Source organism: Nelusetta ayraudi, unplaced genomic scaffold (assembly GCF_046127955.1).
Source record: "Nelusetta ayraudi isolate G7.1 ecotype Tasmania unplaced genomic scaffold, CSIRO-AGI_Nayr_v1 ptg000135l, whole genome shotgun sequence".
NCBI classification, from domain to species: domain Eukaryota; kingdom Metazoa; phylum Chordata; class Actinopteri; order Tetraodontiformes; family Monacanthidae; genus Nelusetta; species Nelusetta ayraudi.
This window is the reverse complement of record NW_027466185.1, coordinates 15771953-15799752: the sequence shown is the minus strand read 5'-3', so window position 1 is coordinate 15799752 and position 27800 is coordinate 15771953. Positions and strand designations below refer to the sequence as shown.

Below are 27800 nucleotides of genomic sequence, written 5' to 3'. Positions count from 1 at the left end.
AACTTCACACTGGGTGTCTCCAGTACTTCACAGCCACAGCAGAGCTTTATCACAGTGTGGCGGTTCAGGCAGTGGCCTTCAGCGCAGTGAAACACAATAACGTGTTGCTTTGTGAGGAACTGTGCGATGCAGTGGAAGGCTGAGGAGGAGTTTACCTGCTCCTGCTGCAGAGCCTTGACAAAGGCGTTCTTCAGCCTGTTGGTGTGCTCGGCCTTCAGGGCCTTCTTCTGATTGGATGTCATGCACTGCTCACACAGGATTCGCCCGCTCTTCTCCTGCTTCCAGTGGGGGGTGAAGTCGGTCCTGCACTGGGCACAGAAGAAGGGCTCCAGGCGGGCCAGCGAGCCTCTGTGCTTCCCTGCAAACACAAGACAAGAGGGGAGTGATGAGAGCTGCCTTCACACACAGCTGACCTTCTCACTTCATGGATCCCAGAACTGACCCTACACAAGGTTTACAGATAGTCAGAGAGATAGATAGATGGACAGATGGATAGATAGATATATAGTCAGATAGATAGATAGTCAGACAAACAGATGGGTAGATACCTTTTTTTGTCACTGCACAAAAAAAACATACAACCCTATTATGGCAGTAAGGTCCTGTGTTAGCATAAATAAAAACACAATAGGCTCGAAAAGATAGAAGAGAGAGAGAAAACAATAGTTTAAACAAATAAAAACAGAGAGCTGCCTGCCGCTGTGTAAGTGCGCGCCGCCATCTTGCCAGGATTATGGAAAAATATAAAAATAACGACAACACTACAAAAAAAGTCCTTCTACAATCCACAAACTTAAACACAGACTTTGTATAATATTGAATAACTTCTATGGCTGGGTCAAAGCTGAGGAAGCAGACCTTGATTCCTATCTGATTTCCACTACCACTCATTACATTGGGGTCACCTGCTCATTTCAGCACGAAACTCCATTATAACTGCTTTTATGAAATAATGATCTTGAACGCTCTGCGAGCGAAAATCAGTCAGGATGTGCTGAACGAGTCTGGGAACATTTTAGTGTTGAATGAAAACCATTTCCGATGTCTCATTAAAAGTGATTGAGAGAATTCCAAGTGTGCAAAAGTCTGTGTGAACTCCCCAACAGTGGGCTGTTTTAAAGATCCTAAAATACATTTAATTCTAATATAATTCATTCTCTAAAATCACTCCACAGGCCGCCGCCTATTTTGTAATTAAATCCCGTAACGACATGCAAGTGGTTCCTCCCCGACACTGAACCTGAGGCCGACACGACCAGCGAGGTTCCCCTTCGACCGCTTCACACGTTTGGCCGTCGTCAAAGCCGACTCGCAACACGAGGAGGAGGACGTGGAAGTGAAAGGATGCAAGTGAGGTGGTTTACCCTGGCTGTCCAGGACGCTCTGCACCACCTCCTCCAGGCCCACCATGTAGATGAACTCGCTGTTGGCGGCCGAGGGCAGGAAGTGGAGGAGCGGTGCGGGGGGCTTGGGTGGAGGGATCTCCAGCAGGGTCTTCTCCAGCTGCTTCCTGAGGGCCAGCTTGGCCGCCGCCTGGCTGCTGGCCTGCTCGGCCATGGAGCTGCCCACCACGCCGCCGCCGCCTCCTCCTCCGGTGGCCGAGCTGGACATGGTGGAGGGGCTGATGGCCGAGGCTCCGCCCAGGGCGCCCGCTACGCCGCCACCACCGCCGCCCCCTCCTGCTGCCGCCGCTGCCGCCGCCGCCTGCATGTGGGCCAGGTTCATGTACATGGCGCTGGAGCCCGAGCGCTGGGAGGACGCCACCTGCTGACTGGCCTGCAGGGGGCGGGAGAGAATAACGCCCAATTAAGAATAATATCACATGTTGATGGATTAGAATTTAAAAAAAAATCATTTTCAACTTTATTTCTTCTTAGTGTCATTGTGTCTTGCATGAAAGCGTTTGTGGGCCATCTCAAAGAAGAATTCCTGTCACCTTTTGGGACAGAAAATTAAGCATTTTGTGTCTTATCTTAACTTGATTTAAAACATTTTTGTTTGAAGAAAAACATGAAATAAACTAAACATGAAAAGACAACTCTATCACAACATGAGGAGCCGCTCCGTGTTCGAAAGGGTGCAGGATGAATGAAGTTCATGAAAACTTTTTTATAAAGCTTTTGATGGTTTACATTTTAGATTGCAGCGCTATTTCACTTATGTCCCTTCAGGTCAGGGGTGACAAACACATAACGGGGCCAAAATGTTAAACTTGGACAAAGTCTCGGTCCAACGTTGATTTTTATTGAAAAAATCTTCTTCCAGATAGAACAGTGAAGCTTTTTCTTTTTTGGAGCCAAACACGTTTTACACTGAATATAGAGCAAGCAAAGATTAATTCTATACAATAAACAACTTCATCTTGCACGCGTGCAAGGTGGAATTTCAAAAATAAAAATGTCAATAAAAATCGTACACCTCTTTTTTTATTTGCGGCCTTCTGATTAAAATTTCAACAGTGATATTTTTCCACTGGCTGATAATATATTTAAAAACAAAAAAACAACAATAAACCAAGTTAGGACATAATACCCTTCAATAACCGTCTTGAGCTGAGCATTCTGGGATTTGTAGTATTAAAGGTTAAAGTCCCAGTGATTGTGATATGTGCTAATGTTTCCTTTAAGGAAAGAAACAAGCAACCTTGCTTGCGTATCCCCGCTGCGTCTGCACAGTGTGACTGTCTATTGCACATCTGCTTTGGTTGTTTCTTGTACATAGATTGATTTGAATGTTTTTGTAACCACTGTAGTTACTGTATAGTTCACTGTGTTCTTTTAGTGCTGCAACAGTGCAGTTTCCCAATTTGGGATCAATAAAGTACATCTATCTATCTATCCATCCATCCATCCATCTATGTCACTTGCTTGTACAAGACTTGCACCTCTGGTCTAAGTTAGTAGTGGTTAACCAGCCTGAGCAGGAACCCTGAGTGTGAAGCTTTGTACCTGATGGTAGCTGACGGGGCTGCTCATGCTGGAGCTGGAGCGGCTCATCCCCGGCTTGGAGGACAACCTCTGGCCCTGCAGCTGGGCCGGGTTGGGGGCGATGACTCGATGGGACATCAGCATGGGGGGCAGGTTGGCATTGGCAGCTGACCTGATGACTGTGTGACCCTGCAGACAAGTGGAGTTCACAGCTTTGATAAGTTTCAGCTCTCAGTCAACGGTAGAAGAAAGTCCTCCGTGATTCTGTGATAATGTGGAATGCATTACTGGGCTGCTTTAGATTACAAATATAATTCTTTACAATTACTTATTTGCGCATACCAGTATAAAATAGAGTAATACACACATGTATGTGCAGGTGAGGTCGGAACCCCGACAGGCTTCTACAATGAGCTCACCTGATACAACAGTCATTTAAACAAAGTAATTAAATAATAATAATAATTAAAAAAAATAATCTTCCTTGATTCTTGAAAAATAATTTCAGTAAATGACCCATTTTCAGAACACGATGCTGACAGCAGGGGGCAGCAACAGCTTAGCTTGGCACTGCAAACATTAGTATCCAAATCCTCCCTCCCCCTATCACACACACACACACACACACACACACACACACACACACACACACACACACACACACACACACACACACACACACACACACACACACACTAGTTTGCACTGGCTCTACATGTAATGGAGGAGCAGAGCTACGAAACTACGCTGGAATGTCGCGCAGGAACAAAGGCTTCCAGCAGGAGGGGCCGTCTCTCTCGGACCTTCTGGCAACCACTTGATTCCAGTCTCACTTTTTCAGAATCACGACCCCCTATCTAAAGCAGCACAGGTGTAACCCCCTCCCCCCCCCCCTTTTTTTTTTTTTTTTTAAGTTTCCATTTCGAGATTAGAGACGAACTTTCATGAATAAAATCGAAAATTTGCAGCCAATGTCAACGTGCAGGAAGTCCAAATGTAGAGTATAGAGAATAAAGTGGAAAGGCTCTGCGCGCAAGTCTAGTGGACTACTTCTGTTTCCGATAGTTTCCTGGTGACTGTGGTTGAACCTTGTGGGATTCACCTGTGTACACCAGTTTACTGTTAACTGTGGCCTCTTGCCAATTTACACTTTACTTGCGTTGACTTTTTTCACAAAATCTTGTCTTTTTTTACATCAACTTTATTCACAAAGTTTCATCTTTTTATGTCGACTTTTTCATTTCAATTTAAAACTTGAAATGAAAACTTAAATAAAAAAATCTCTTTCCTGTAATATTTTTTCTCTCTTCTTGTGGCCCAAATCCTCTTTGGTATAAGTGTGTCCCATGTCCCGGCGCTTACCTGAGCAGTGCGAAGGTTCTGGGGCTCTGGGTTGTGCATGCCTGGCCTGACAGGCAGCTTCCCCAGGCCAGGAGTGCTGTGGATGGGAGGCGCTTGTGCAGAAGAGGCAGTGTTCTGCACCACTGGCACCTGCTCACGTCAGAAAACAGCACAACATTAGGACCAAGTTAGTGACACACAAAATTTTGATCACAACAGCAGTACACTTTGACTTCCCATCCCAGTGTAACAGTATGCAGGCTGAAAACACACGGCTCTGGCATTGCTGCTGTAGTACCGTGAAAAAGTATCCAATCTCACTTCATTGGTCTAAGAAAACGAGTGATTAAATAGCGTGGCACATCGGCACAGCAGCTGTGCCAACATGGTCACCTGATTTTTAATATAACAGTTAAATAGTTGGTTTCGATATTTTCTTGTTGGTCTCATACGAATCAGTTTGGACCAGAGTTGAAGCTCACAGAGTGAAGTTTTGGTGGACGTATTAAATAAATCAAAACTTTGTTGAGGAATCTCTTTAAATCATTTTTTTATTTGTAGGTTTTACAGTATGAGTGGCCGTAGTTACTGAGTCTTAATTAGGATGTCAATGCTCGGTTTTGCTCAACTAGGTCCTTTATATGAAGGTGATGTAATATGTGAGCGTCACTGAGTTTTTGAACCTTATTGTCATAGAGGATATTATGAGGTGTGTTCATTTAGGGTGGATTGATTACGACATCCCTGATGGCCTCGGTGTTAAATGCCGAACCCGCCACTGCTTATTAGGCCACAGTTGCTCTGCCAGTAGGACCTGTCTTAACAAGCATGGAGAGACAATCCTTTCATTTTCCTCCAAGGTATTGCAAAATCTATTTGATTACCCACCAACAAAATTAAACATATTTGGACTTTTGGGTCTTACCAGAACAAAGAGATCAAATCTATAGAATAGACTGTAAAGTTCTACTACTGGTCTAGGAGCCACTGAATGGTTCAGGTCCAGAATACATGAATGAAATGCTGATGGAATATAAACCCAGTAGGACTGTGAGATCTGCAGACTTCAGGCCAGATTAGTGGAGCCCAGAGTTGAAAGTCAACATGGTGAAGCAGCATTGAGCTGTGATGTTGCTCACTAATGGAAGAAGCTGCCAAAAGTGAAGTCAGTGGAATGGGTTGAAATCCAGGTTAAATACTCTTCTTTTCTCCTATGCTTATAATGGACTGCTTTAATTCATCTTTTTATATTTTATCATAATATTTTTATTTCTGCTTCATGACTGCTCATTATACTGCACTGTATGTTTTAATTAACCTCTATTGATACATTTTAGAATACTCTGTTCTTTGGCTTTTAAAATATTGAACTTTTCATCATGTAAAGCTCATTGTGTTGCCTTGCGCATGTAATGCACTACAGAAATATAGCTGCCTCGCCGTGCCTTACGAAAAGGCACCGTGTTGCAGGTGTGAGTGGAGGAGCAGCGCGGCACCCACCTTCTGCACCACGTTCTCCTTCTGCATCTGGCTCTGCCGGAGCTTCTTGAGCAGGACGAGGCGAGCCTCCTCCAGACGCAGCTCCTCTCGCAGGGCTTTGATCATCTGCTGCCTCTCCTCGCCAGTCTTCCCCTGCAGACGCACACAGACCGTTCTCCATCATGCACCACTAGCACCACCGCACTGGACAGTGGAGCATCTTTTCCGAGAGACTGGCACAGCTTGGCTGTCTGAAGGAAGCTTCAGGAGACCCTTCCTGCCTAAAGCGTCATCACCCTCTGTGACTCTTCCCCGCTGTGTGACAAACAGCATTCTGGACATTTTTCCTGGACTCAATGGCAAATGATGCATTTTTTTTTTGTTGCATCATTTGCATCAGAAAACCTTGCTCATCTCTGCACAGTGTGACTGTCTTTTGCACTTGTTGCTTTGGTTGTTCATTGTACATAGATTGATTTGAATGTTCTTGTAACTACTGTAAAGTTTATTTTTTATACTGCTGTTTAGTGCTGCAATGGTGTAGTTTCCCAATTTGGATCAATAAAGTACATCAATCAAGTACATCCATCCATCCATCCACCCACCAATCCATCCATCTATCTAGAAGTTCAAAGAAATCTTCCAGTTTGCAAAACCTTGAGTAAAAGGGTGAATTAAAATTGAGATAAATACATTCAAATTCAATGTCAGTTGAGATGATTTGGCATTTCAGGATCTTCAATGTTTTTTTTTTTATTTTTAATTTTTTTTGATAAACCAATATTTTGTGATGGTCATGATACAAATGAGCTGGTCTTTGTCCATCTGAGCCTCTGACTTCACCTTGAACATGTCCAGGTTGGCCTGATGGAGGCGCTCCTCGGGACGGGGAGTCGTCCTGGGACTCGACGCCTCATTGTCGGACAGGATGATGACGTCGGGGGAGGGGGTTCTCCTGTCGTGGTCGGTCTCACTGCGGGGGCAGAACCAGAAGGCGTGAGCGGTAGAACACATTTTGAAGAGGGATGCACCGACACCACTGCTTTCTACAGAACGACCAGAGTGCAAGTACCTGCACTTCAGTACTCACAGATATTGAGTACTTCATAAGGCCGTCACACATTATAGGATTACGTTGATTTTTATTTTGACATTCCTCGGCATTTTTCACTGCAGTACAAACAACTGAATGTACATGCAAATACAACTGCTATTGCCGTCGTGGTATCGGCACCTAGAGCAGTGGTTCTCGACTGGTGGAGTATCGGGACCCATGTATTTTTCCTTATTGTGAAGTTGGCGACCCAAATTTATACCTCAAAAATAAAAAGGGCTAGCTCACTTTCTATCATGTCTAGTGAAGTAAATAATTGAAATAACTCAATTGGAAATACCTTTATAAAAAAAAAGAAAAAAAAAAAAAGTGAAAAAGGGGAAAGTGCCCACAAAGCCACAATCAAATAAGAGAGAGAAAGATCACCATGTCAAGGAGACCCGCCATGCAAACCCCCCGCCGCAACCCTCGAACCCCCAACACGCATGTGAATTTAGTCGTGTGCGACTCTTTCCATTTGTGACACAATGTTGTGTTCACGGCCTTGAGTCTTAGGTGAACAGCGCAAACAGCTGCCCCCCAACACTCCTCACCCACTGCGCACCTCAAAACAGCTGCTCAGCAAACGCTACCTGCTGCAGGTTCCTGCTCCTATGGAGAGCAACCACCACTGGAAGCTCAATTCAGTCTAACCAGCAGATTGCCGCAGATGTGGCGAGTGGCACCTTCACGCAGATGCTGCTGCAGTTTCGGGGCTTCACCTCCATGACCATCTGTTTCCCACCGCCAACTGCACTATGTTTGCACAAACGTTTCTGTATTTCCCCCAATATTTCTTTTAAAGATTCATGCTGGAATCCAATGCAAGAGGTCAAACTGCTGCCACACTTGGAGAGGTGCATCACAAGGTGCACGGACTATTAGCGGCCATTTTGAAACTCAACCTTAAGTCCCATTTCAAGCAAACAGGTAAAGTTGGCTACACTCGCTGGCCACTTCGATCATGAATCAATCAGTCAATCAACTTTTAATTGTGAAGTGCTAAATCACATCAGAAGGCAGCTGAAAGCACTTTGCACAATCAAAGAGGAAACCGACTGATCCCTCCAGAGCGAACATGAAGTGACAGTGGCCAGCAGAGGCAATCCTGGGTAAAATCTGCAGGTGCTTGTTTTCACTAGCTGCGTATCCATGACCCCTAGAATGGCGCAAAAACCTAAAAATGGCAATAAAAACTGGTGATGGAAGCAGCTAAACTTGGAAAAACCTCTCAAATATGGCTGAAAGGGTTTGACGCTCTCATGAGGTGGTTTTTCACGCGTGTCCATATAGAGGGATATCGCAAAAGTATCATGCAAACACTTTTTCGCATTGACACGTCAGCGGACGTGAGGTACGGGGTCACGTGACCAGTTCACTGACCAGTGAAAATGACGCGTTATGATTGGACGGAGGAGGAGGCAGAATATTTTTACGAGTCATCAAAGAAAAAAATATAACAACCATTCTTGACAACAAACCAACGTAAACAAACAAAAGCAAACAGGATTCTGGTCAAATCTCGCAGGACGAAATTTGACCAGAATTACGGCTGATGACCTTCACACCATTCAATGGAAACACCTACAAATTGCAATTGCACTTTGTCGAAATTTTATTTTGAGAAAAACTGACATGGAAACGCAGCTACTAATAGCAAATCAAACACTTCAATGGCAGCAATGTAATGTGGGCATGGCATGGTGAGTACTACACAATCTGCACAGCCAGGCACTATTGTGCAACAATCTTCAGGGTTGAAGTATTTCAATATTTTCCACTATGCTTGACTGTGCTGCTGTTCAAAACACGGCTCCTGGAAGGTGTTTTGTGAGACTGTTCGGTGCTGCTGTTGTGTAAAAGGGGGTTTATAACTTTGTGAATGATGTTTTAATAGGGGCTGAGTTTCTCTGTGGCCGTTCAGACTGCAGCCGACTGGCAAGTTAAAAAAGGAGTCCTCTGAAAATCCTCTGTTTTTTTGCAATTAAGGAGATAATTAGAGATGTTTTCTAAAAGCTAATGTCTTTCTGTTTATCCTGTTTAAATATCATTTCTCATATGAGATGACTAACAATGCTCAACACAGGCAGGTCTAAGGTGAAAGTGACCAATGCACCACAAATTAACATGCAAGACCCAGACCCACAGGTGGCATTATTTTGTAAATACTGACAATAACAGTTACACAAAACAAACCAAAAACAATGAAAAAATAAATTGTACTCAGAAATTGCAAATAATGAGGAGTGAATTATTGAATGAAGGATTGATGACTGACAGCCCTCACTTCAGCTACACTGCATGTGGAATGACAACACAGCACTTCACTTCTTCCACGCTTTGTTCTGCTACAACCTTATTCCAAAATGTATTCCATGATTTAGTTTCCCTCAAGATTCTGCACACAACAGCCCACAATGACAATGTGAAAAAGGTTTTGCAAATGCATTGAAAGACAAAGAAACCCTCACAACTACTGTAAGAAATGACATGTACCCAAGTATTCAGAATCTTTGCCATGAAGCTCATCATGGAGCTCAGATGCTTCATGTTTCCACTGATCATCCCCGAGATGTTCCTGCAGCTTCACTGGGGTCCACCTGTGGTGAATTCAATCGATTTGACAATATTTGGAAAGGCACAAATCTGTCAACTTGACAGAGGTCAAAGGAAGTGCCTGTAGACCCCAGAGACAGGAACGCATGCTGCTTGGAAGGAGCCAATGATCACAGTGACCTCCGTCATCCACCTGTGGTGGACGTTCAGAACCACCAGGACTCTTCCTAGGGCTAAACTGAGCGACTGGGGGGAGAAGGTCCTTGGTCAGGGAGGAGACCAAGGACCCAATGGTCACAATGTCAGAGCTCCAGAGTTCCACTGTAGAAAGAGGAGAACCTTCTGGAAGGACAGACACCTCGGCAGCAATCCACCAATTGTGCCTGTTGGCCCCTGAGGAACGCACAGCCCATGAGAAACAACATTCTACCAAGCCATCCAACCTGATGGAGTTGGAGAGGTGTTGCCGGGAAAATAGGCGCCCAAAGATGAGTGAGTGTGCCAGAAGACTTGAGGTTGCAATTGCTGCAAATCTCATTCGGCGAGACCCCACTTTGAGGAGGATGGAGGTACAAAAGATTTGGCGTTCTGGAGCAGCTATTTGAAGTGAACTGGTCATGTGACCCCGTACATTGCGTCCGTTGACGCGTCACTGAGACACTCTTGCGCTATACCTCTACATGGATACGTCTGAATAACCACCACAGGAGAGAATCAAAACCTCTTAGCCGTATTTGAGAGGTTTTTCCAAGTTGAGTTGTTTCCATCACCAGTTTTTTTATTGCCATTTTTAGGTTTTGCACAATTCTAGGAGTCATGGAAACGCACCTAGTGACAGTAAGAAATTGGCGGCGAGTCAGTGGGTCAAAAATGTCTCCATGCATGTAGACAATATTTGTCATGAGTCAACAGCAATATAAAAACCTTGGGCCATTGTCGGTTCCTTTAATCCTCAAAATCCAAAGTGGCACCAAAAAAAAAAGGGGCACAATCTCTTTGTGAGTGATAACAGAGTGGAGGGTGAACTCCGTAGCCTCACACCAGCCGACTGGTTCAAGCCACTCACTCGACGCTGCACGTCTCTTTCAGGACGGTGGCGATGTATCAACTTTGTACAAATGTAGACGTGATCAAAAGAGGATTGTGATCAGAGGCTGCGTATTAAGTCATTTTGCCACAGAGATAATGTTAGGTCAGGCAAGTACAGTGAGCAGCTTTTAAAGACCATTACATAAAGAGAGCCAGGGCTTAAGGATTTGTGGCTTTGAAAGATTGTGAAGACCGTGGCAGCCCTGACAACATTCTAGCTTATTTCTAACAGTCACTATATTCAATGGGCCTCTATTATGACCATTGCCATAGATTAGATTTAATGCATTCATTTCGGCGGTCTGCTTCCAACAATAAACAAGGTTGGTTTGCTCAAAAAACGCCTAGTTTGGGGCAGAACCTGTAGACAAAGGTTGATTCATTGTTGCTTCTACTCACATATGAAAGAATTTATTATCTGGCCTATTTTAAAATTTTATTTTGTAGTATTCCTTCACATGTATTCCAAAAGACTGGCTTTTGTCGATATCACACAACAGATTGACTCCTTCCATGTACTAAGTGTGATAGCAACGAGCAGTGAATCTCGTGAATCCCCAAGCACACCCCCAGTTTACGGTCTTGGTTCTTACCATCTTCTGCCCGCACTCATGTCCACCGGCTCGTCCAGGATGTTCTCCTTGCCATTTTTACTGGTTCCAACGTGGCCAACGTGGCCACCGTGGCCACCGTGGCCTCCCAGTCTCAGACTCCCGTTGAGCTTCTCCTCGTAAGCGGCGCCCATGAGGCTCTGATGGTGGTAGCTGCTGGCCCCGGGTCCCTTCCCGTCGCCCAGAGGCCCCGCAACCTCCAGGGCTGCCAGGTCTGCCAGGTCCTTGCGTTTCAGTAAGGCCAGCATCTTTAGGCGCTCCATGGCCTCGTGGCCTTCCATTTTGAGACGTTTGGCCAGCGCCTCCTCTCGCTCGCTGGGTGACTCCAGGCCCCGCTTGAGCAGGTTGAGCCTAAGTGCTTCTTCAGACATTCTCTCCATCCTGGAAGAGACAGAAAGGAAGGGTTAGTGAAAAGGAACTGAACTCTTGGTTTTTGACCCAAACACATAAAGTCCTTCATTCAGCGCTAGGCACTGCTTTTTGCAATGTGTGGCCTCAGAGTTTTCTCTTTGGAGTGGAAAAGACACAAAGCAGACCAGAAGCACAGTTTCACGAGGCCATGACTTGCATAAAAGTACTTCATCGTGGATCTTAACTCTGAGATCACATTTCATGGATCATTTGGTAAATGTTGATGATCTGAGACTAAGACCTGAGACTAAGGCAAATTAGCTTCATATAAACTGCCCTTATACACGCTGTGATCACACATACATAAAGTCCATCCCTTTGGTCGACACACGGATTCAAAAGCTTAGTCTCAACTAAAATGTCCTGAACGTGGGGCACGTCTACCGGCAGTGGTGAAAAATTTGAAAGAGTTCCAAGACAAAAAGATTGAAAGAAGGATTGAACCATCAGTTGTGAAGTCAGAGGTACGGCATTGGCAGAGCGAGGGTTTCCTGCGCCTGAGAGAACGCCATGACCTGACAATCAGTGCGGGAAATGTGAGAATGTGACCAGGATAAATAAATAATCGGACAACATGAGCAGCTGATGGTAAGCTCATTCAGATGGAAGTAGGTTAAATACAGCGGGCTAAGAATAGAACGAGTCTTGGTACCGATAGTGACAAGTAACATTTGAAAACGGCCTTTATCCCCGCATGTGAGCCCATATGTGTGTTTGTCGCAATGCGATTCATAAAAACACTGCTGATTTAGTTGTTTTTTTTTTTCCTGAGGACAACAACAATCCACCTCTTGTGACCACATTAGCTTAGTCATGTGACTGGCTGGGGTAAAGGGGTTGACAGAGCAGTCAACCAGTGGAGATGCTGCAGCTGAGCACTAGCGCCGCTTGGAAATGACAAAGCAGAAACAGAAAAATCAGCGGCCACCTGATTCATAGAACAGACGTCTAAACTGCATGGAGGACAGACTGCAGTGTATAGCAGAACCAAGAACTCAAGGAAGAGCTTAGCCCAATTGATCCTTCCCAAAAAAAACAAACAGATTTAGGTTTTGTTCAGCTTGGAGGTTCATGTGCAACATTAATCTCACAAAACCGTTTAACCGAATGATATACAAAATGATCACAATAAGGATGTCACCAAAAGATCATGTGATCTTCTGGAGGGAAACAAAACTAAACGTTTGTAAATGATCACGTTTTACAACAAGCCATTTCTCTACAAATGTTATGAACATGAAGGTCCGTAATGAAGAAACTGCACCTTAAAAATCAGCTAAAAACAGTTGCACTTGGTGGCCAAAGCTTTTATTAACAACATTATGGTCACATGGGATCTTATTGACGCTGGTGTGGAGATCAGCAGGAGACCCAGTGCAAAAATCTTGTACTGGCTTGGCTGCTGCAGCTGACGACATGTTCATTTGAATCATCTCATCACGACTGCAGTACTGATAACACTTTTCACCAGTCTGTCTACTCGTTTAAAAAGTGCTTTACTATCCATTTATTTCCATACTTCAATCAACTTTTCACCACACCGGTGTTTCCTACAAACACTGAAATTCCGGAAAAATGTGAAGAGTTCCTGCTACCTTGATATTATATAGGTCAACGTCTCAATCACTTCCAATGCGACCTTTTTGAAAGGTGGTCACATGATTTCAAAATGTGAACAGGATGATCCATCATTAAGCAACACTTTATGTGAACAGGGCCAGACATGGAGGACTTCACTGCTGCACATCACTGATTGTGGTTGTCTGTGGTTTTGACAGAGCAGGTTTCACTGGGACTGGGTGTTCTAAAAAAAAAATACAATAAAATGACAATGCAATCACATTTGGAGAGTTCCCATGACCCAGAGTACAGGAGGAGGAAGCGGTTATTGAAAATGGATGGACGGAGGGATTTGGAGAGTTGAATGTGTTTGCTGTAGTTGGAGTGCGCTGAAGGTCGTGCTTAGTTAGAATGGCAGCTGGTGGTTGGAGTCACGTTTGATTTTAATTACATAGTTGAAAATCCAAAAATAAAACACACAAAGAGGCATGCGTGAAAATGCCTCAAATACTGTCAAACGAGTCGGGTGGTACAAACCAGTTTCTATGTGTGACTGCAACCCCAACAACCTCTGAAACCCACGAGGAGACGTCAAGACCCAACTGTTGAAAAAGGCCACTGAACATGAACATTGCACCACACCAGTGTTTCCTACAAAAACATCCGTCTCTAGCTGCACGTTTGGGGGGGGGCAAACCGATTGACTGGTGGGGCAACACTGGGTTGTAAAATGAGCCAGAGGGGAGTGACGGAGCAGCAGCAGATGGATGGAGTGCGTTGGTGAGCCACCTCATAGGAGGAAACAATCTATCACGGGATACGTAGAAAACATGTTGCTTTAATGTCAATGGAAAATGAAGCAAAGCAAAGTTGCAACCAAATCAGTGTCTTTGAAGCCCCACGGTGTTTAGCTCTTTATTGAAATGACTCTGTAAACACTGGAGAAGAACAGATGAAGTGCATCTATTTCATTGCTTACTGACTATTAATATCATTTCTTCAAGTTCAGCAGGGCCGGATTAAAAAGCTTCATGGGCCGCATATGGCCCCCCCAGGCCGTAGTTTGCCCACGCCTAGCAGGTCACTGAGCTTCTTCACTCATTCAGGACAGTGCAGTGGCCTGCTGACCCTCAACACTGGCCAGGTGTCTATTTGAGCTGTGAGGTGCAACAATGCAGCAGGAAGCTGCGTTGCTAAACCAGACGTCTAAATCTTCCGACTTCTGGCTACCGGAACACCATTTTTTATTAGTCTTCATTTTGCCAAGGTTGTTTCACTGAATGCGGGACGAAAAAAAAAAAGCAACTTGGCGCCAGATTAATTGCCCCCCCACCCAACCCCAACCCCCAACCCCCCTCCTCTTATAACTCAATCAGCTTCCTGTTAGCAGATGATTCCTGCTGGTGTCGTTACGTTGTCTGCCCTCGTCTGATGCACCGCTACTGCCGCCGCTCTGACACGTTCATTCACCCCCCACCCCGCCCCCCACCCCCATCCCACAGCAGCAAATGTCTTTGTTATCCTCCTCCAGCATCTCCTGCAGCCTCTTAATACGGGAGGAGTCTTAATGATCGCACAATGGCCCCCCCATCCCCTCTTCGTCGTCTTCTCCTCCTCCTCCTCCTCCTCCTCTAATTAATTTGTGACGCAGCTGCGGAGTTGCGGCTCTCGCTTCCATTTGCACAAAGAGGCAGGCGGGGGAGGAGGGGAGGGTGAGAGGAGGAGAAAAAAAACAAAACACACACACACACACACACACACACACACACACACACACACACACACACACACACACACACACACACACACACACACACACACACCAGCATCTCCTTCTGCAACCTCGCGGGCCGAGCCTCCACCTTTAATGAGCCAGGGGGCGCCGTTTTGCGCGACGGGCCAATCAGGTGGCGGTGCCGCGGCCGCACGTCATCGAGCCGACTGCCCCCCCCCCCCCTCCCCCCTCCCCAGCCACTGCCGGCGCCGGCTGCCTTTACATAATATAATGACTGTTTTAGCCAGCTGCTACACAAGCCGCATGTTCTCCTCTCCCCCCCACAACCCACCACCACCACCTTTCTCCGCACCCCCCTCCCATAATCCCTCCCACCTACTCCACCCCACCCTCCTCCTCCTCCTCCTTCCTGCTGCGAGGCGTTCAGCCAGGGCAGAGCAGCCCAGGCAGCAGGAGGGAGGGAGAAGAAAAAAAGGAAGGAAGAAAGAAAGAGAACGCAGACGAAGCAGGAAGTGACAAAATGACACTCGGAGGAGAGGAAGAAAAAAAAGAAAGAAAGGTTGATTTAAAGTTTACAGGTGGCCTTTTCTCTTTTTTTTTTTTTAAACAAAAAAAAAAACCCAAACCCTGCTGCTGCTGCTGCAGGGACGGAGAGACGGCGTCCACGCGCTGCTGGAGGCTCCACCACCGCTCGTACAGTAACCACAAAGAAAACGGCTCCTTGCTCCCCCTCCCCCAATTCCTCAAGCACCCCCGCCTCACCCCCCCCACCGTCTCCCCCTCCCTCACTGTAAAAATAAACACATGCTTACTTTCGCCCCCCCCCCCCCCCCCCAAAACGTAGCCAGAACTGAGGGCTTCGTTTGTTCATATTGCGCCAGCCAATCAGGAGTGGCCGTGCAGTCTGTGTAGGCATGTGCGCGTGCACGGCCGTGCGTGCGCCTGTGTGTGTGTGTGTGTGTGTGTGTACATTGGGGGGGTAATAAAAGGAGTAACGCAGCCAAGACGCACTCCGAGTGGAGGGATTTTTTTTTCTCTCTCCCTCATTTTGTGCGATCCGTGTTCTTTGTGTGTGTAGGCTGAAGTGTGTGTGTGTGTGTGTGTTTGTGTGTGCGTGCGCATGCTCATGCAGGGCTAGGAAGGAGGCAGAGATGGCAGCTCTCTCCTGAAATAATGCCAACTCTTAATTCCCTCCTCCCATCCCCCAACACTCGCTCTCTCTCTCTCTCTCACACACACACACACCACACACACACACACACACACACACACTCACTCACTCAGGCGGCTCTTTATGCGCCGAGCCGTCGATCAGATGGGCGCTACTAAAATGTCGTCCTTCCACCACGGAGGCTCAGTCGGCCGGGTGGCGCTCGACCCCGCTCGACCTGGCCCAGCCGGGTGGGTTATCAACAACAGGTTAACACAGCCACTGACCAGGTGGGTGGGGACTCCCCTGCCCCCATCCCCTTTTTTTGGGTGGTCAGCTGACTGGGGTGTAATTGTAATAAGGCCATTTGCGAGCACACCGAGGAATCTGCTGCTCATTTCACGCATGATCTGCATCATGACAATTCATTTGGCTGATGCAACTCCACTCCTCCCAGTCTGCCTTCACTCTCTCTCTCTCTCCCTCGTTTGCCCGCTCCCACCTCCACCTCCTTGTTCCTCGACTCTTTTTTTTTTTTTTTTTGCTGTTGCACATGACCAGGAGAGCGTTGGGTTTCATTTTTCAGCCGTTCGATTGCTTGGTGGCGGTGGGATATCGTGGCTTATCGCTGAGGTGCAGCAGCCAGATGTGTCACAACCCCCCCCCCCTCCCCCCTCCCCCCCGAACACCACCTTTAACCAAAGGCGAAATTAATCCCGCCATCAAAATGGTGGTGGAGGAGGTGGTGGTGGTGGTGAGGGTTGGTGCAAAATGGCGGCCATGGCACACACAAAAAAATTGGCAGGACCCTGAGGAATAAATCACAATTGTGCGCCGCTCGACGTAAAGGCTCTTTGATTCTCCTCCTTCGCTGCTTCCAAACACCACTTGGAGGTGCAGTTGATTTAAACACTGGCCGCTCTTTGGGTTGTACTTCATCAAGTCGACATATGAAACCAAAATTAAAGGTCGGTGTGTAATATTTGGAGATTTGGAGAAGAAACGGGGACATTGAGTGGTTAGATTTGAGATTGCAGCACTATTTCCACGACCCTGCCTCTCCTGAGGTTGCCAGTGAACTACGGTGGCCTGTGCACCCGAACCTGGAGACCTCGTCCACCTTCTTCTTTGTTGGTTTATTTGAGGACAAAAGTGTTCACCCAAATTATGAAGCACCTTGTCAGGCAGCTGGATTGTCCACACCAATTGGGAATATTCATGCAGATGTATGAGAACTACTCTATGGGTAGGAAAACCAAATGACTTATTGTACTGCAAGAATACATTTTTATTCATTCACTAAACGGTAAATGGTAAATGGACTTATATAGTGCTTTTCCAGCACCTTCACGGTACCCCAAAGTTTACAAAGGCCTCTCTTTCACCCATTCATGCACACTACACCACAGGCATGAGCTTTTGGCCGGCGGAAACCAATATTACAAAATATTTAAAGAAACTTTAAATTTTAGAATGTTTTTTCTTATTTTTGTTTGGTAGCTATTCAACAATTGTTGCATTTGTATAAGTATACCATCATGGAAATGTTTAATTTCTTTCATGTATGCTGCCTCACATTTTCTTACTTTAGTTGGCCGATTCTAAGGGTTATTGCAGCAGCAGCAGCAGCAGCAGCAGCTTCCACAGTTGGTTTGGTTGTCACCTTGATAATTGGCACAAACTGGCGTGTCACACACTCGACGCCATGGACAACGTTTTTGACTGGCGAGTAATCATGATATATTATTACAGATTATATTTAATCATAACAATTAAACTGATTATATTATATCTGATAATTAAAATATAGTTTCATTTGATTATTTATTCATTAATTGATTTTTTCCCCTCATCTTCTCTCCACTGTGGCCCCCTAGAGGTCCCCCATGGGGTTGCGGCCTCCACTTTGAAAACCACTGCACTGTATTACCAGGTGGCGGGTGGTCGTGTCTGCCAGCCATGGAGATGCAGTGAACATTCTCGTCTATCCAAACTTACTGCATACAGACACTTAAAAGCACCAAGTACAGTTGAGGGGAGCAGTACTTCAAAAGTAAAGGTTCTACAGTTTGTACCGCAGAGAAATTGTCACTAGAGGACAAGAGACAAAGGAATACTGAGTGGAATAATGAATTGTTTGTGGGAAATAAATCTCAAACATGCCTTGGAATGATGAAGAGAGGGACAGATGTGTGATGGGGATTTGTGCTTCGTGGGTAAAAAGAAAGAAAGAATGATGGCGTTACTAAAATCATATCTACGTAATTCAACGGTGCTGGAGTGGATCACTAAAACTAACCAATGGCCGCAGCGTTTCCATCAGAAACACTGCGGCTGAGAATAATGGAAACTTAAGGTAAAGCGAAAATGTATTTCAACGCGTGAAAAGCACTTGAAACCTTCCATTGCCGCAACGTTCCCCTCCGCCACCCAAGCAGGACCTCAAACATTTAAAGAGTGTTTAAGAAGGGTCAAGGTACAATGTTAACCAAGTTAAGAGCAGACATTTCAAAGTTGCGTGGAAAACATTTTTTTCCAAAGTGAAACACAAACCCCACAGAAACATGAAATTTGACGTCCTTGGCCATTCAAACTCAGTCTCAAACGATGACAACCACCTGAACCAAATGTCACAGAAACAAATGGCTTCAATAAAATAAATACCTCTAGCTAACCTTATATATAGACTCAGGAGTGTGTGTGTGTGCACTCACATAAAGTGCTTCACCTTACAAAAGCGGCTGACTGCTGGGATTTGGAGTGTAACAATTGAACATCCTTGTAGGGGAAAGAGTCAGTAGCTTTTGGCAAGAACAGGAAGCTTCCACACACACAGCACAAGGTACATCGCTGTACCTGCAGTAGTTTGATCATGTGGGGCGACGTTCCTTCAAGAGGAAGCGTGACAAAGCTGAACATTTGCTGAATTGAAATCAGCGAGTGACCAGAGACAAGCATGGCCACTGTGACAGCAGCAGTCAGGGTGTAATTATACACCCGTATCTGTCTAAATATCTAAAAATGGAAACACAGAGATTTATATTTTGTCCGAAAAAGAATAATGTGGAAAGAGGGAGAGAACAGAAGGTTGACCCGGGCAAAGAAACCCAGCTGCTTCAGCTGAATCCAAGAGCAAGACGGAGGCTGGATTTAGTACCAACACCATTCACATCAGCAGAAACAAAAAAAAGTGGCGACAGATTATTAATCTGCGACTCGGAACCGTACGGAAATGGATCCGTTGGGGGATTTAAACTGAAAGCACCTTAACGTGATGTGGCTTTTAGAAACTATTCTGAACATCAACAACCCAACTGGGCAAACATTTTGACTCATTGTGACTCTAGTCACCTTATAACAGTCATGAGAAAACTGTGGTCCGGGGGCCATACGCGGCCCGTTAGACTTTTTAATCCAGCCGGACTAAGACTTGAAGAAATTATATTAATAGTCAGTCAGTCATAAAACAGCTGTATTTCCTCCATGTTTCCAGTGTTTTCACAGTCATGTCAATAAAGAGCTAAACACCGTGGGGCTTCAAAGACACTGATTTGGTTGCAACTTTGCTTTGCTTCATTTTACGTTGACCTTAAAGCAATAGGTTTTCTACATATCCCATGATAGATTGTTTCCTCCTATAAGGTTTTTGGGGCCTTTTGCAGCATGAGGGATATCAGCGGACAGCAAAGACTTCTGGTCTTGGTCTCAACACTGGTTTTGAGGCCACTTTTTAAGGGTCTGGGTCTCGTCTCGGAGGCATTTATACTGAGTCTGGGCTCGGCCTCGGCCTGGGAGTGGACGAACTGGGGATTTTGATCCAGACCAGTGGAGACTCTCAGTCAACACTGTAATGACACAATAATAACAGAAAAGAATCCAGCTGCTGCCGTTTTGCGCTCTGTTGGTGACACCCAGAGTGATACCCTGCCTCGTTCATTTATTTTTCAATTTTATGAAGCAAAGTTGTTTACTTGAAAATGGTTCAAAATTGTTGGCAAAGCAACAAAATGTTTAAGAAAATGATTAAAAGACACCTTGCTGAAAAGAGATGTCGCTGTTCCATTTAGAAGCAAACTAGAATTTAAAAAGATACTGGTAATTTTTTTCTGTTTTGTTGTTATTCTTCTTTGATATATACAGTCTTGGTCTGGTTATGGTCTCAATACTCTCTAGTCTAGATAATGTCTTAGTCTCAGTTGGTGTGTGTGTGTGTGGCTGGGTGGGGGCAGGGGCGGGCAGTGGCTCCGCCTGGTGGTCTGGCTGACGCACCACATCTAATGTGCGTGCTGTTGAAGATGCTGATGCCGAGGCTGTTGGTTGTGGGGGGGGGGGGATCTGCATATGGGCCATAATGAGGCCAATCAGAACGGAGCCCATAGCAACAGAGTCGCAATTGGCCGCTGCCAGCAGACCGTTTGTCAGATGCGAAAAAACCTGAAGCCAATGGGAAGGTGGTGAGGGGGGGTGGAGGGGGTGGGGAATGGTCAAGTCAAGTCTGAGGGTGGTAGAGGTGGAGGAGGAGGTGGCGGTGGCGAGACGCCGTCTACCTACCTGCCGAGCGGCCGCACGCGCTCAGACGCACACAAACGCGCCTCTTTATTAAAGCAGACAACAGCTCATTGTGGGCGTCGCCATGACAACCGGCCCGTCTATTTTTAAAGCCGTGCCACTAATCAATTCCTGCTCTGCTGTCGCCCGAGGGGTGGGGTGGGGTGGGGTGGGGTGGCGGGGACGGAGGGTACTGATGGGAGGGGTGGAAGGGGGGAGGGGGGCAGCGGTAGGGGGCAAAGGGTAGGGGGAGGAAGAGGGGAGGCGGGGCCAACGTGCAGTCGAGAGACAAAGAGCGTTGCAAAGTGAGAGAAAGGAAACTGTGTCGCTGATTTGCCTTCATACCAGCACACGCCGCTGCGCTGCTCGGCTCGCTTGAAATGCTTCCACGAGCTAATGCTAACGCATACGTGTCAAGCTCCGACCCGCGGGCCGAATTTGGGCCACAGTGTCATTACATTTGGCCCGCGAGGCCAATACAAAATCACTGCTATAGCTGAGTAGAATATAATACAGTACATGTAGCGCTAATACTACAAATCCCAGAATGCTCTGCCGTTATTTTGTGGTGCGTCAATCAGGACAGATCAGACATTCATTGAAGGATATCATTATTATGACTACATTGGTTTATTGTTGTTATTTTATTTTTAAGTGCATTATCGGCCTGTGGAAAAGGCTTGTTGTTGAAACTTAAATCAGAAGGCTGCAAATAAAAAAAGAGGTGTAAGATTTCTATTGACATTATATCTATTTTGATGATTTTTTTTTTTAAATTTGAAATTCAATTTTGCATGCGTGCAATATGAAGTTATTTATTGTATAGTATTAAGCTTTGCTTTGTTCCATATTCAGTGTTGAAGAAAAACGTGTTGGGGTCCATATGAAAAGGTTCACTCTTCTATCTGGAAGAAGATTTTCTCAATAAAAGAAAATCAATGACGGACCGAGACTTTGTCCCGAGTTTGAAATTTTGGCCCCACTCTGTGCTAACGGCTCCAGTAGTCTTGCCGTACATTTAGCCACAGAGGGCGAAGAGGGCTAGCAGATGGCCAATGGCTGAGGATTATTTGCAGTTTGGAAGAAAGAAATTGATGCTTTGGAGAAGCAGGAAAGCAGGAAGTGTTGTGTTTTGTATTTTTTTTTTAATCATTTATTTTATGATTGTAGTGGATAAGCAGACAGAGAAGCAGCCTTGCACCTATGGGCCGCCACCAGAGCCCGGTTCAACCAACAAAGGAAAATTGTCTCATCTGCACCCAATAACTGACCAAAGCATTCAGCCTGGTTGTCTCTGTTATCTCGTGTTCATCTTAATGGGAAAATTAATTGACTAACTAGCAGGTATTTTCCCCCCCTTTAGTGTGAGGGTTTTTTTGTATTATTTCATACGGACTCAAAATAACAAATAAAAAATAGCACATGGAAAACGTGATGAAATGTTAAATGACTGTATCCTTGAGATTTTGTCAAGGCACATTTTCCCACTTGGCTTTGCATTAAGAATTTAGGCTGAGCCTTTTTATTTTTTTCAATTATTGTACCAGGAATAGCTGGACTCACCCTATTATTTATTTTAATTAAATAGCGTTTTTTGAAGAAGAAGAAGAAGAAGAAGAAGAAACGTGCCAGTATTATTAAAAAGGTAATCAAAAAAAAAAACTCCATTCATGTTTATTTGTATTTGCCTGAGGCGGTGGCTTTGAAAACATTCAATTTACTCAGCCAACTGTTCAGGATTAGTTAGGATGCTGCCCACACTGGTGCCCATCCAGTCAGTGTCAAGGACACATGTGGACAGGGTTGTGTAGCATTACTAACTACCATTATTAAAACATTCACCAACTTCTTGTTTTTTATTTTTATTTCTCTCAAAACGAAGTGGCTTTGCATCTTCCACCACTATTACCTGCACGAAAAGGTACCAATCGAACGCGATCACACACGCATCGTTTCTAAGAGAGCCGATCCCTTTAAAATAGATTTTATTAGCCAACAGAGAGCAGTGCTGATGGCTGTGTCAGCAGTGGGGAAAATCATATGTTGCATTTTAATGGGAAATGACCGCAGCACCGTCCCCATTATAAATACTAAACATAATAAGTGGATGGATGCAAGTACTTTTTAGCAGTCTGGTGTAACAAATACCGTAACATAATCCGACGTGGCTATCGTAAGGTAAAGTTTTTGAGCAATGCACTTTTTTTCGTTAAGTTCAGTAAGTAAGTGAGCGCCACAACTTAAAATACAGTCACAAAATCATTGAAATTCTGTCCGAAAAAATATGTAATTATGTTTACTTTATTTATTTGATTTATAATGATTAGTATTGACCGTTTTCCAAATGATTTTCTTGTAAATGGTTTACAAAACCCACTCCGTTTTTTTAAAATATTTTAAAGCAATATATCCATATGAAGAAAGGGTGTTAGAAGAAAATATTTGTAGACCGAATAGCAAGTTATATTGTATCGCAATATTTAGTTTTCCTATTTATTATCAATATTAAAAAGGACCATTCATTTTCAAAAAAAATTAAATAAAATCTTGAAGTTTATTTTTCTTTTGCACTTAACCTCCCACTGCTAGATGTCAGCAGTCATTCACTCCACTGACTCCTCTGACTCTTCTGCTCCAAAGGAGCAAGATCTCACAGCAGGGCAGGTCAACATCTTTTTTAGCGTTAGCTGCTTAGCCACAGTGACCTGAACTTCCACTGCACTCGGAACGGTTCTGGCAATGGTTCTGGCGCACCGCGACTGGGGTCGCTGCTGGTGGGGGAGTTTTAATGACTTCATTTCAAAAATGTTACATAAGGTTTGATACGTTATTAGCATTGAAAAAAAGAAAGGTTCCCACCAGAGTCGTGAATTTTTACAACCAATTTAACAATGAGAGACCGGACAGGCATGAGAATAATGTCTCTTTAAAACAGCAGACTGAAAAAGGGAGGGAATTGTTATTATTATGACACCCCAAGAAAGACTTAATTGCTAAATAAATATTTGTGCACCTGGAGGGCATGGAAGATAACTCGCTACCACCGAAGCCCCAAATGTAGATGGGTTTTCACTCCATATTCAACACATACATTGAATTTGCTGAGGTTTTACAAGGAAACTGACTGATTCATGACAGTCCAGATTGGAACTTTGCTTGCAAAACATCCTTTTCTTAAAAGAAAGTCTTATTTACTTATTTCTATGGCCAGCTGTCAGCCTCCTGACTTCTACACTGCTTTCTAGCACTTGACAAGCCACGACTTTGTGCCTCCAATTCATGAACGGTTGGTAGAGACCATTCACATAAAGTGCAACCTGTACCATAAAGGCACAGTGTGTTAAAATTGTCAAGATTTGTTAACAAAAGCTCAATATACTACCCGTAAAAATGTTTGTGTAAATTGCTGTAAATTAAAATCAGTTTGTTTTTCCTCCCCATGGGAAGGTTCTTTTATGTGTACATATAGGGAGCTTCTTGCAACACCATCTCTGGAAGGCAGCTGGGATGGACAATCCAGCCTGAGAACCCGTTTCCTATTTTGGGTTGAAAGCTTGCATCGTCTTCAAATAAACCAAATGCTCAGGATAACATTCTGTGCATAATGGGCATAAATACTGTATTGACTGAAATTATATAACCTGCTTTCACAGCAGCACCCTTCACCAAGTCACCCACCACGGTTGCACTGCTATCACTTCCGCTTCATTCACACGGCACGTTAACCTGATTGATTAGCGATTTTGTTGGAATATACTCAGAGAGAGATCACATTCACTATACATAATAATAGTTCAGAAATATCAAAGAGAAAGTACTGCAATATGCATTTGAGTAGCAGTGTAACATGGCCGGAGCGAGAAACCACCGTAGCTCACTGGCAAGCCTGGGAGAGGGAGCAAATCAATGCGGCAATCGAACATCTGACCACTAGGTTACAAAGCATTGCACACTGCACCTTCAAGAGTTGCAACCCCATATGTTCACGAAATGATACCCATGACTTCTTGTGTCAGCTGAATATCACTACCATGCTCAAGAATAACAAACTGTGTGTGTGTGTGTGTGTGTGTGTAGGATTTTATCCTGTGGGTGGGTGTATATGTATGTGTGTATGCAGTAGTGAGACAATTGGTGTAGTTTATTATGTCAGTTATTAATGTTGTATATAGTTGATGTTTTGTTTGTAATGTAAATCACATTTAGCTTGCTTGCAACAAAAATAAAAGCGTGTTATAAATAAAATAACCTCTGCGCAAAGAAACTTTGGCTGGATGCATTTGTGTAAATCATGATGTGCAGTATATAACCGCCTGCTTACATCTGCATTTACGCCTCCTTAGACTTTGCTTTAAAAGAAACATTGTGCAGACAGTTTTAGTATCAACTCTGAGAAGGTCGTGAGTTGGTGCTGGACAACAAAAGCAAGTCGCTCGCCAACCTATTGTAACAGCGCACAGGCAGATTTGAATGGAAGCCCGACAAAGTGCAGTAAATCATGTGCTAAATAAAACTGGTCGAGTGGAATGTTTCAGAAAAGTTACACACACAGACAAAAAAAAGATTGAGTGCAACTTAGGTTTGTGCAACGTACATTTTGTGGGGTCAAAGAAGAGCAGAAGAGAGCGAAACAACTCACATTTAAAAAAAGAACCCAAACCTTATTTAAGCCTGTGTGATTGACACAACTTGGTATGTCAGTGGATATGTGGTGTGACGCATCAGTTGGCAAGTATCACAATCATATCCCCCCCCAATTCCGATCTGACCACTTATGACCACTAATTACTTTTCCCTATACGGACACGTTCAGGTTCAACTGGGTTCTTTTGCAGTATGTGGAGTAAATTCAGTCTTCATGGCTAACCGAGGGTACACAGTGAATCAGCCAAACATCCTGCCAATGAACAACTGTATTAAGCTGTCATTGCAAGACCCCCTGTCACCGTATTAGTAATTTCTACATTATCTTGCTGTGACTTCAGCGCATCTGAAATCATCTTTCTGCTTTGGGCAGAACGTCGAGTTGAGCAACAGTGGAAGAAGTGTTAATTGGGTTTGACAAATGATGCAAGGAGAGAATCTCTTTGTTTTAGAAGAAAAGCAGTATAATGGGATTTTTTTCCCACCTGCAATTAAGTCAAGAGGAAACAATTGAAGTATTAAGAACAATATTAAAGCAATATTTCAGGTCTTCTTATTTTAACTCTTGATGGTTTTAGCTTATAACTCATCTGTATTGTCGGTTCTAATGGCTGTAATCTGCCTATTGAGTTTTTAACAGGAAGGTTTGGCAAGCGGGTCCAACATTGGATTATAAATGTAATACAATGGTAAGCAAACCACTTAGTAGTACTTTTAGCACTGTGGCCAGGTGCTGCCAGCTGATACCACAGTGCCTCAACTTATTAACAACTGGAAACTTCATCCTGGATTCTGTTCATCTCCACACACAGTCCTGGAAATCCCAGCGCACGGTGGCAGCTTCCAAAACTGCTCCAAGTTCTTGACTCACTTTTCTTGACAATCGTATCAAGGCTGCAGTCAAGCCTCTGGCTTACGCACCTTTTCCTACCACACTTCCCAAACAAACTTTCCATGAACACGGTTTGGAAATGTCAACCCTTTCAGCTAATTCCACTGCTGACCCCTCATGTGAAAGGTGTCAAAAGGTGTTTTTCAGTACAGGTGTCAAGTCAAGAGACTTTCCAAGTGTCCATGATAAAACACTAACAACTGCAATCCAAGTGAATAAACTTCATCTCAATATGTTGTAATATATTTCTGAATATTTCTAGATGCAACTGTCTCCAGGCATTGCTTTTAATAATGCTAAGAGGTAAAAGCTGCTTAGTTAAAGCCTAAAGTTGGAGTCAACTAGAATGTTTTCACTTCAGTATGACCAGTAGAGTGCTAGTATGAAGCTCTCGCTACTCGTAAAATAATAACTTACTATACTGTATATCCTTCATGATATGTTAAGAATTTAAGACGTGACAAAATGTCCCTTTCCGTTAGGAAACCGAAAGTCTATGTTTTCGCACTGTATGTATGTATATATATATATATATATATATATATATATATATATATATATATGCGCCATTTATGATGATTCTGGGATGGGGGAGGGGTGGAAAGCACACAGCTCTTTATTTTTGTCCCCCCCCCCCCTGCTTTGTTTCTCGCCACATTCATATTTCTAAGGGCACAGACAACAACGGTTACAATTCACCCAAGCCAGTCTGAGCTGGTTTTGTAAACGCCAGGGCTATAGAATTATCCTTTAATATGTGGCTGTTAGTGGTCAATACGTCACACAGCAGGACAGTCAGTAGGAGCAGCGGGGTGGGAGGTGAGAAGGACGGGGGAAGAGGTGGAGCGACGGCAGCCCCAGTGTTTCCAGAGAAAGAGAGAGAGAGAGAGAAAGATAGAGAGAGGGAGAGGGAGAGAGAAAAAAATGTCTTCCTTTAGGCCCTGGCACTTTGACAAGAAAAGACTGAGTGCAAAACTTCAGACCACAGGGTGGGGCAAACACAAGTTTCACGAGCCAAATGAGAAAAAGAAGAAAGAAAAAAAAAACGAGTGGAGGGAACATGAGACATTTAGTCAGAGCGAAGGCACACGGAGGTAGAACAGACATCTTAAAATGGGGCTGGATGTGGCAGCGCGCCATCCACAAGGCAGAGACACAGAAAAGTAGCACAGGCGACGGCAAAATCGCCAGGATCGCACACAGGCACAACACCAGCGAACACACAACGGGCAACCACACCAGAATTTCACAAAAGGCACGACAAGCTGTGGATGTACCACCGTGTGGCGCTACACCAGGGGGGGGCAAACTTGACTGGTGGGGCCACAATGGGTTGCACAGTGTGCCAGAGGGGGGTAGCGGAGCAGCAGCAGATGGATGCAGTGTTTCGGTGAGCCCCCTCATAGGAGGAAACAATCTATCATGGGATATTGTAGAAAACATGTTGACCATGTCTGAGCAACAAGGGTCACTGAAACTGCCTTCAGTTGGCTGACATCACAATGAAGGAAGCAGCCAAGCCAGTGTGGCCATGGGAATTATTGCAGCTAATTATCGATTCATCTCTCGATTGCTACGGTCTTGTTTGTTGGGTTGTTTGTGTTAATTAGGCTTTGGCTCATCTCTTCTATTTGACAAAACCTTTACGGCTCATCAGCACAAAATGTCTTTTCCCTTCCATATCGTGAATGTTTTTTCATTTTTCTTTCACAGTCCAGAAAAGTCTAGTTTTTGTCTGTTCTGTCACGTCAGTTCAACCAACTA

At 44.6% G+C, this 27800-nt stretch overlaps 1 protein-coding gene across 1 annotated transcript in view; it reads right to left on the bottom strand.

Moving 5' to 3' along the window:
• gatad2b (GATA zinc finger domain containing 2B) overlaps positions 1–27800 on the bottom strand; it is a 36823-nt gene that overhangs the window by 2578 nt on the left and 6445 nt on the right. The window contains exons 2-8 of the mRNA XM_076051462.1: positions 11079–11477; positions 6591–6720; positions 5769–5900; positions 4290–4418; positions 2949–3116; positions 1365–1776; positions 156–358 (exon numbers count right to left, since the gene is read on the bottom strand). Of these exons, the coding sequence (XP_075907577.1) occupies positions 156–358; positions 1365–1776; positions 2949–3116; positions 4290–4418; positions 5769–5900; positions 6591–6720; positions 11079–11476 (1572 nt within the window). The 5' untranslated portion in view covers position 11477. The remainder of the gene's footprint in view (positions 1–155; positions 359–1364; positions 1777–2948; positions 3117–4289; positions 4419–5768; positions 5901–6590; positions 6721–11078; positions 11478–27800) is intronic.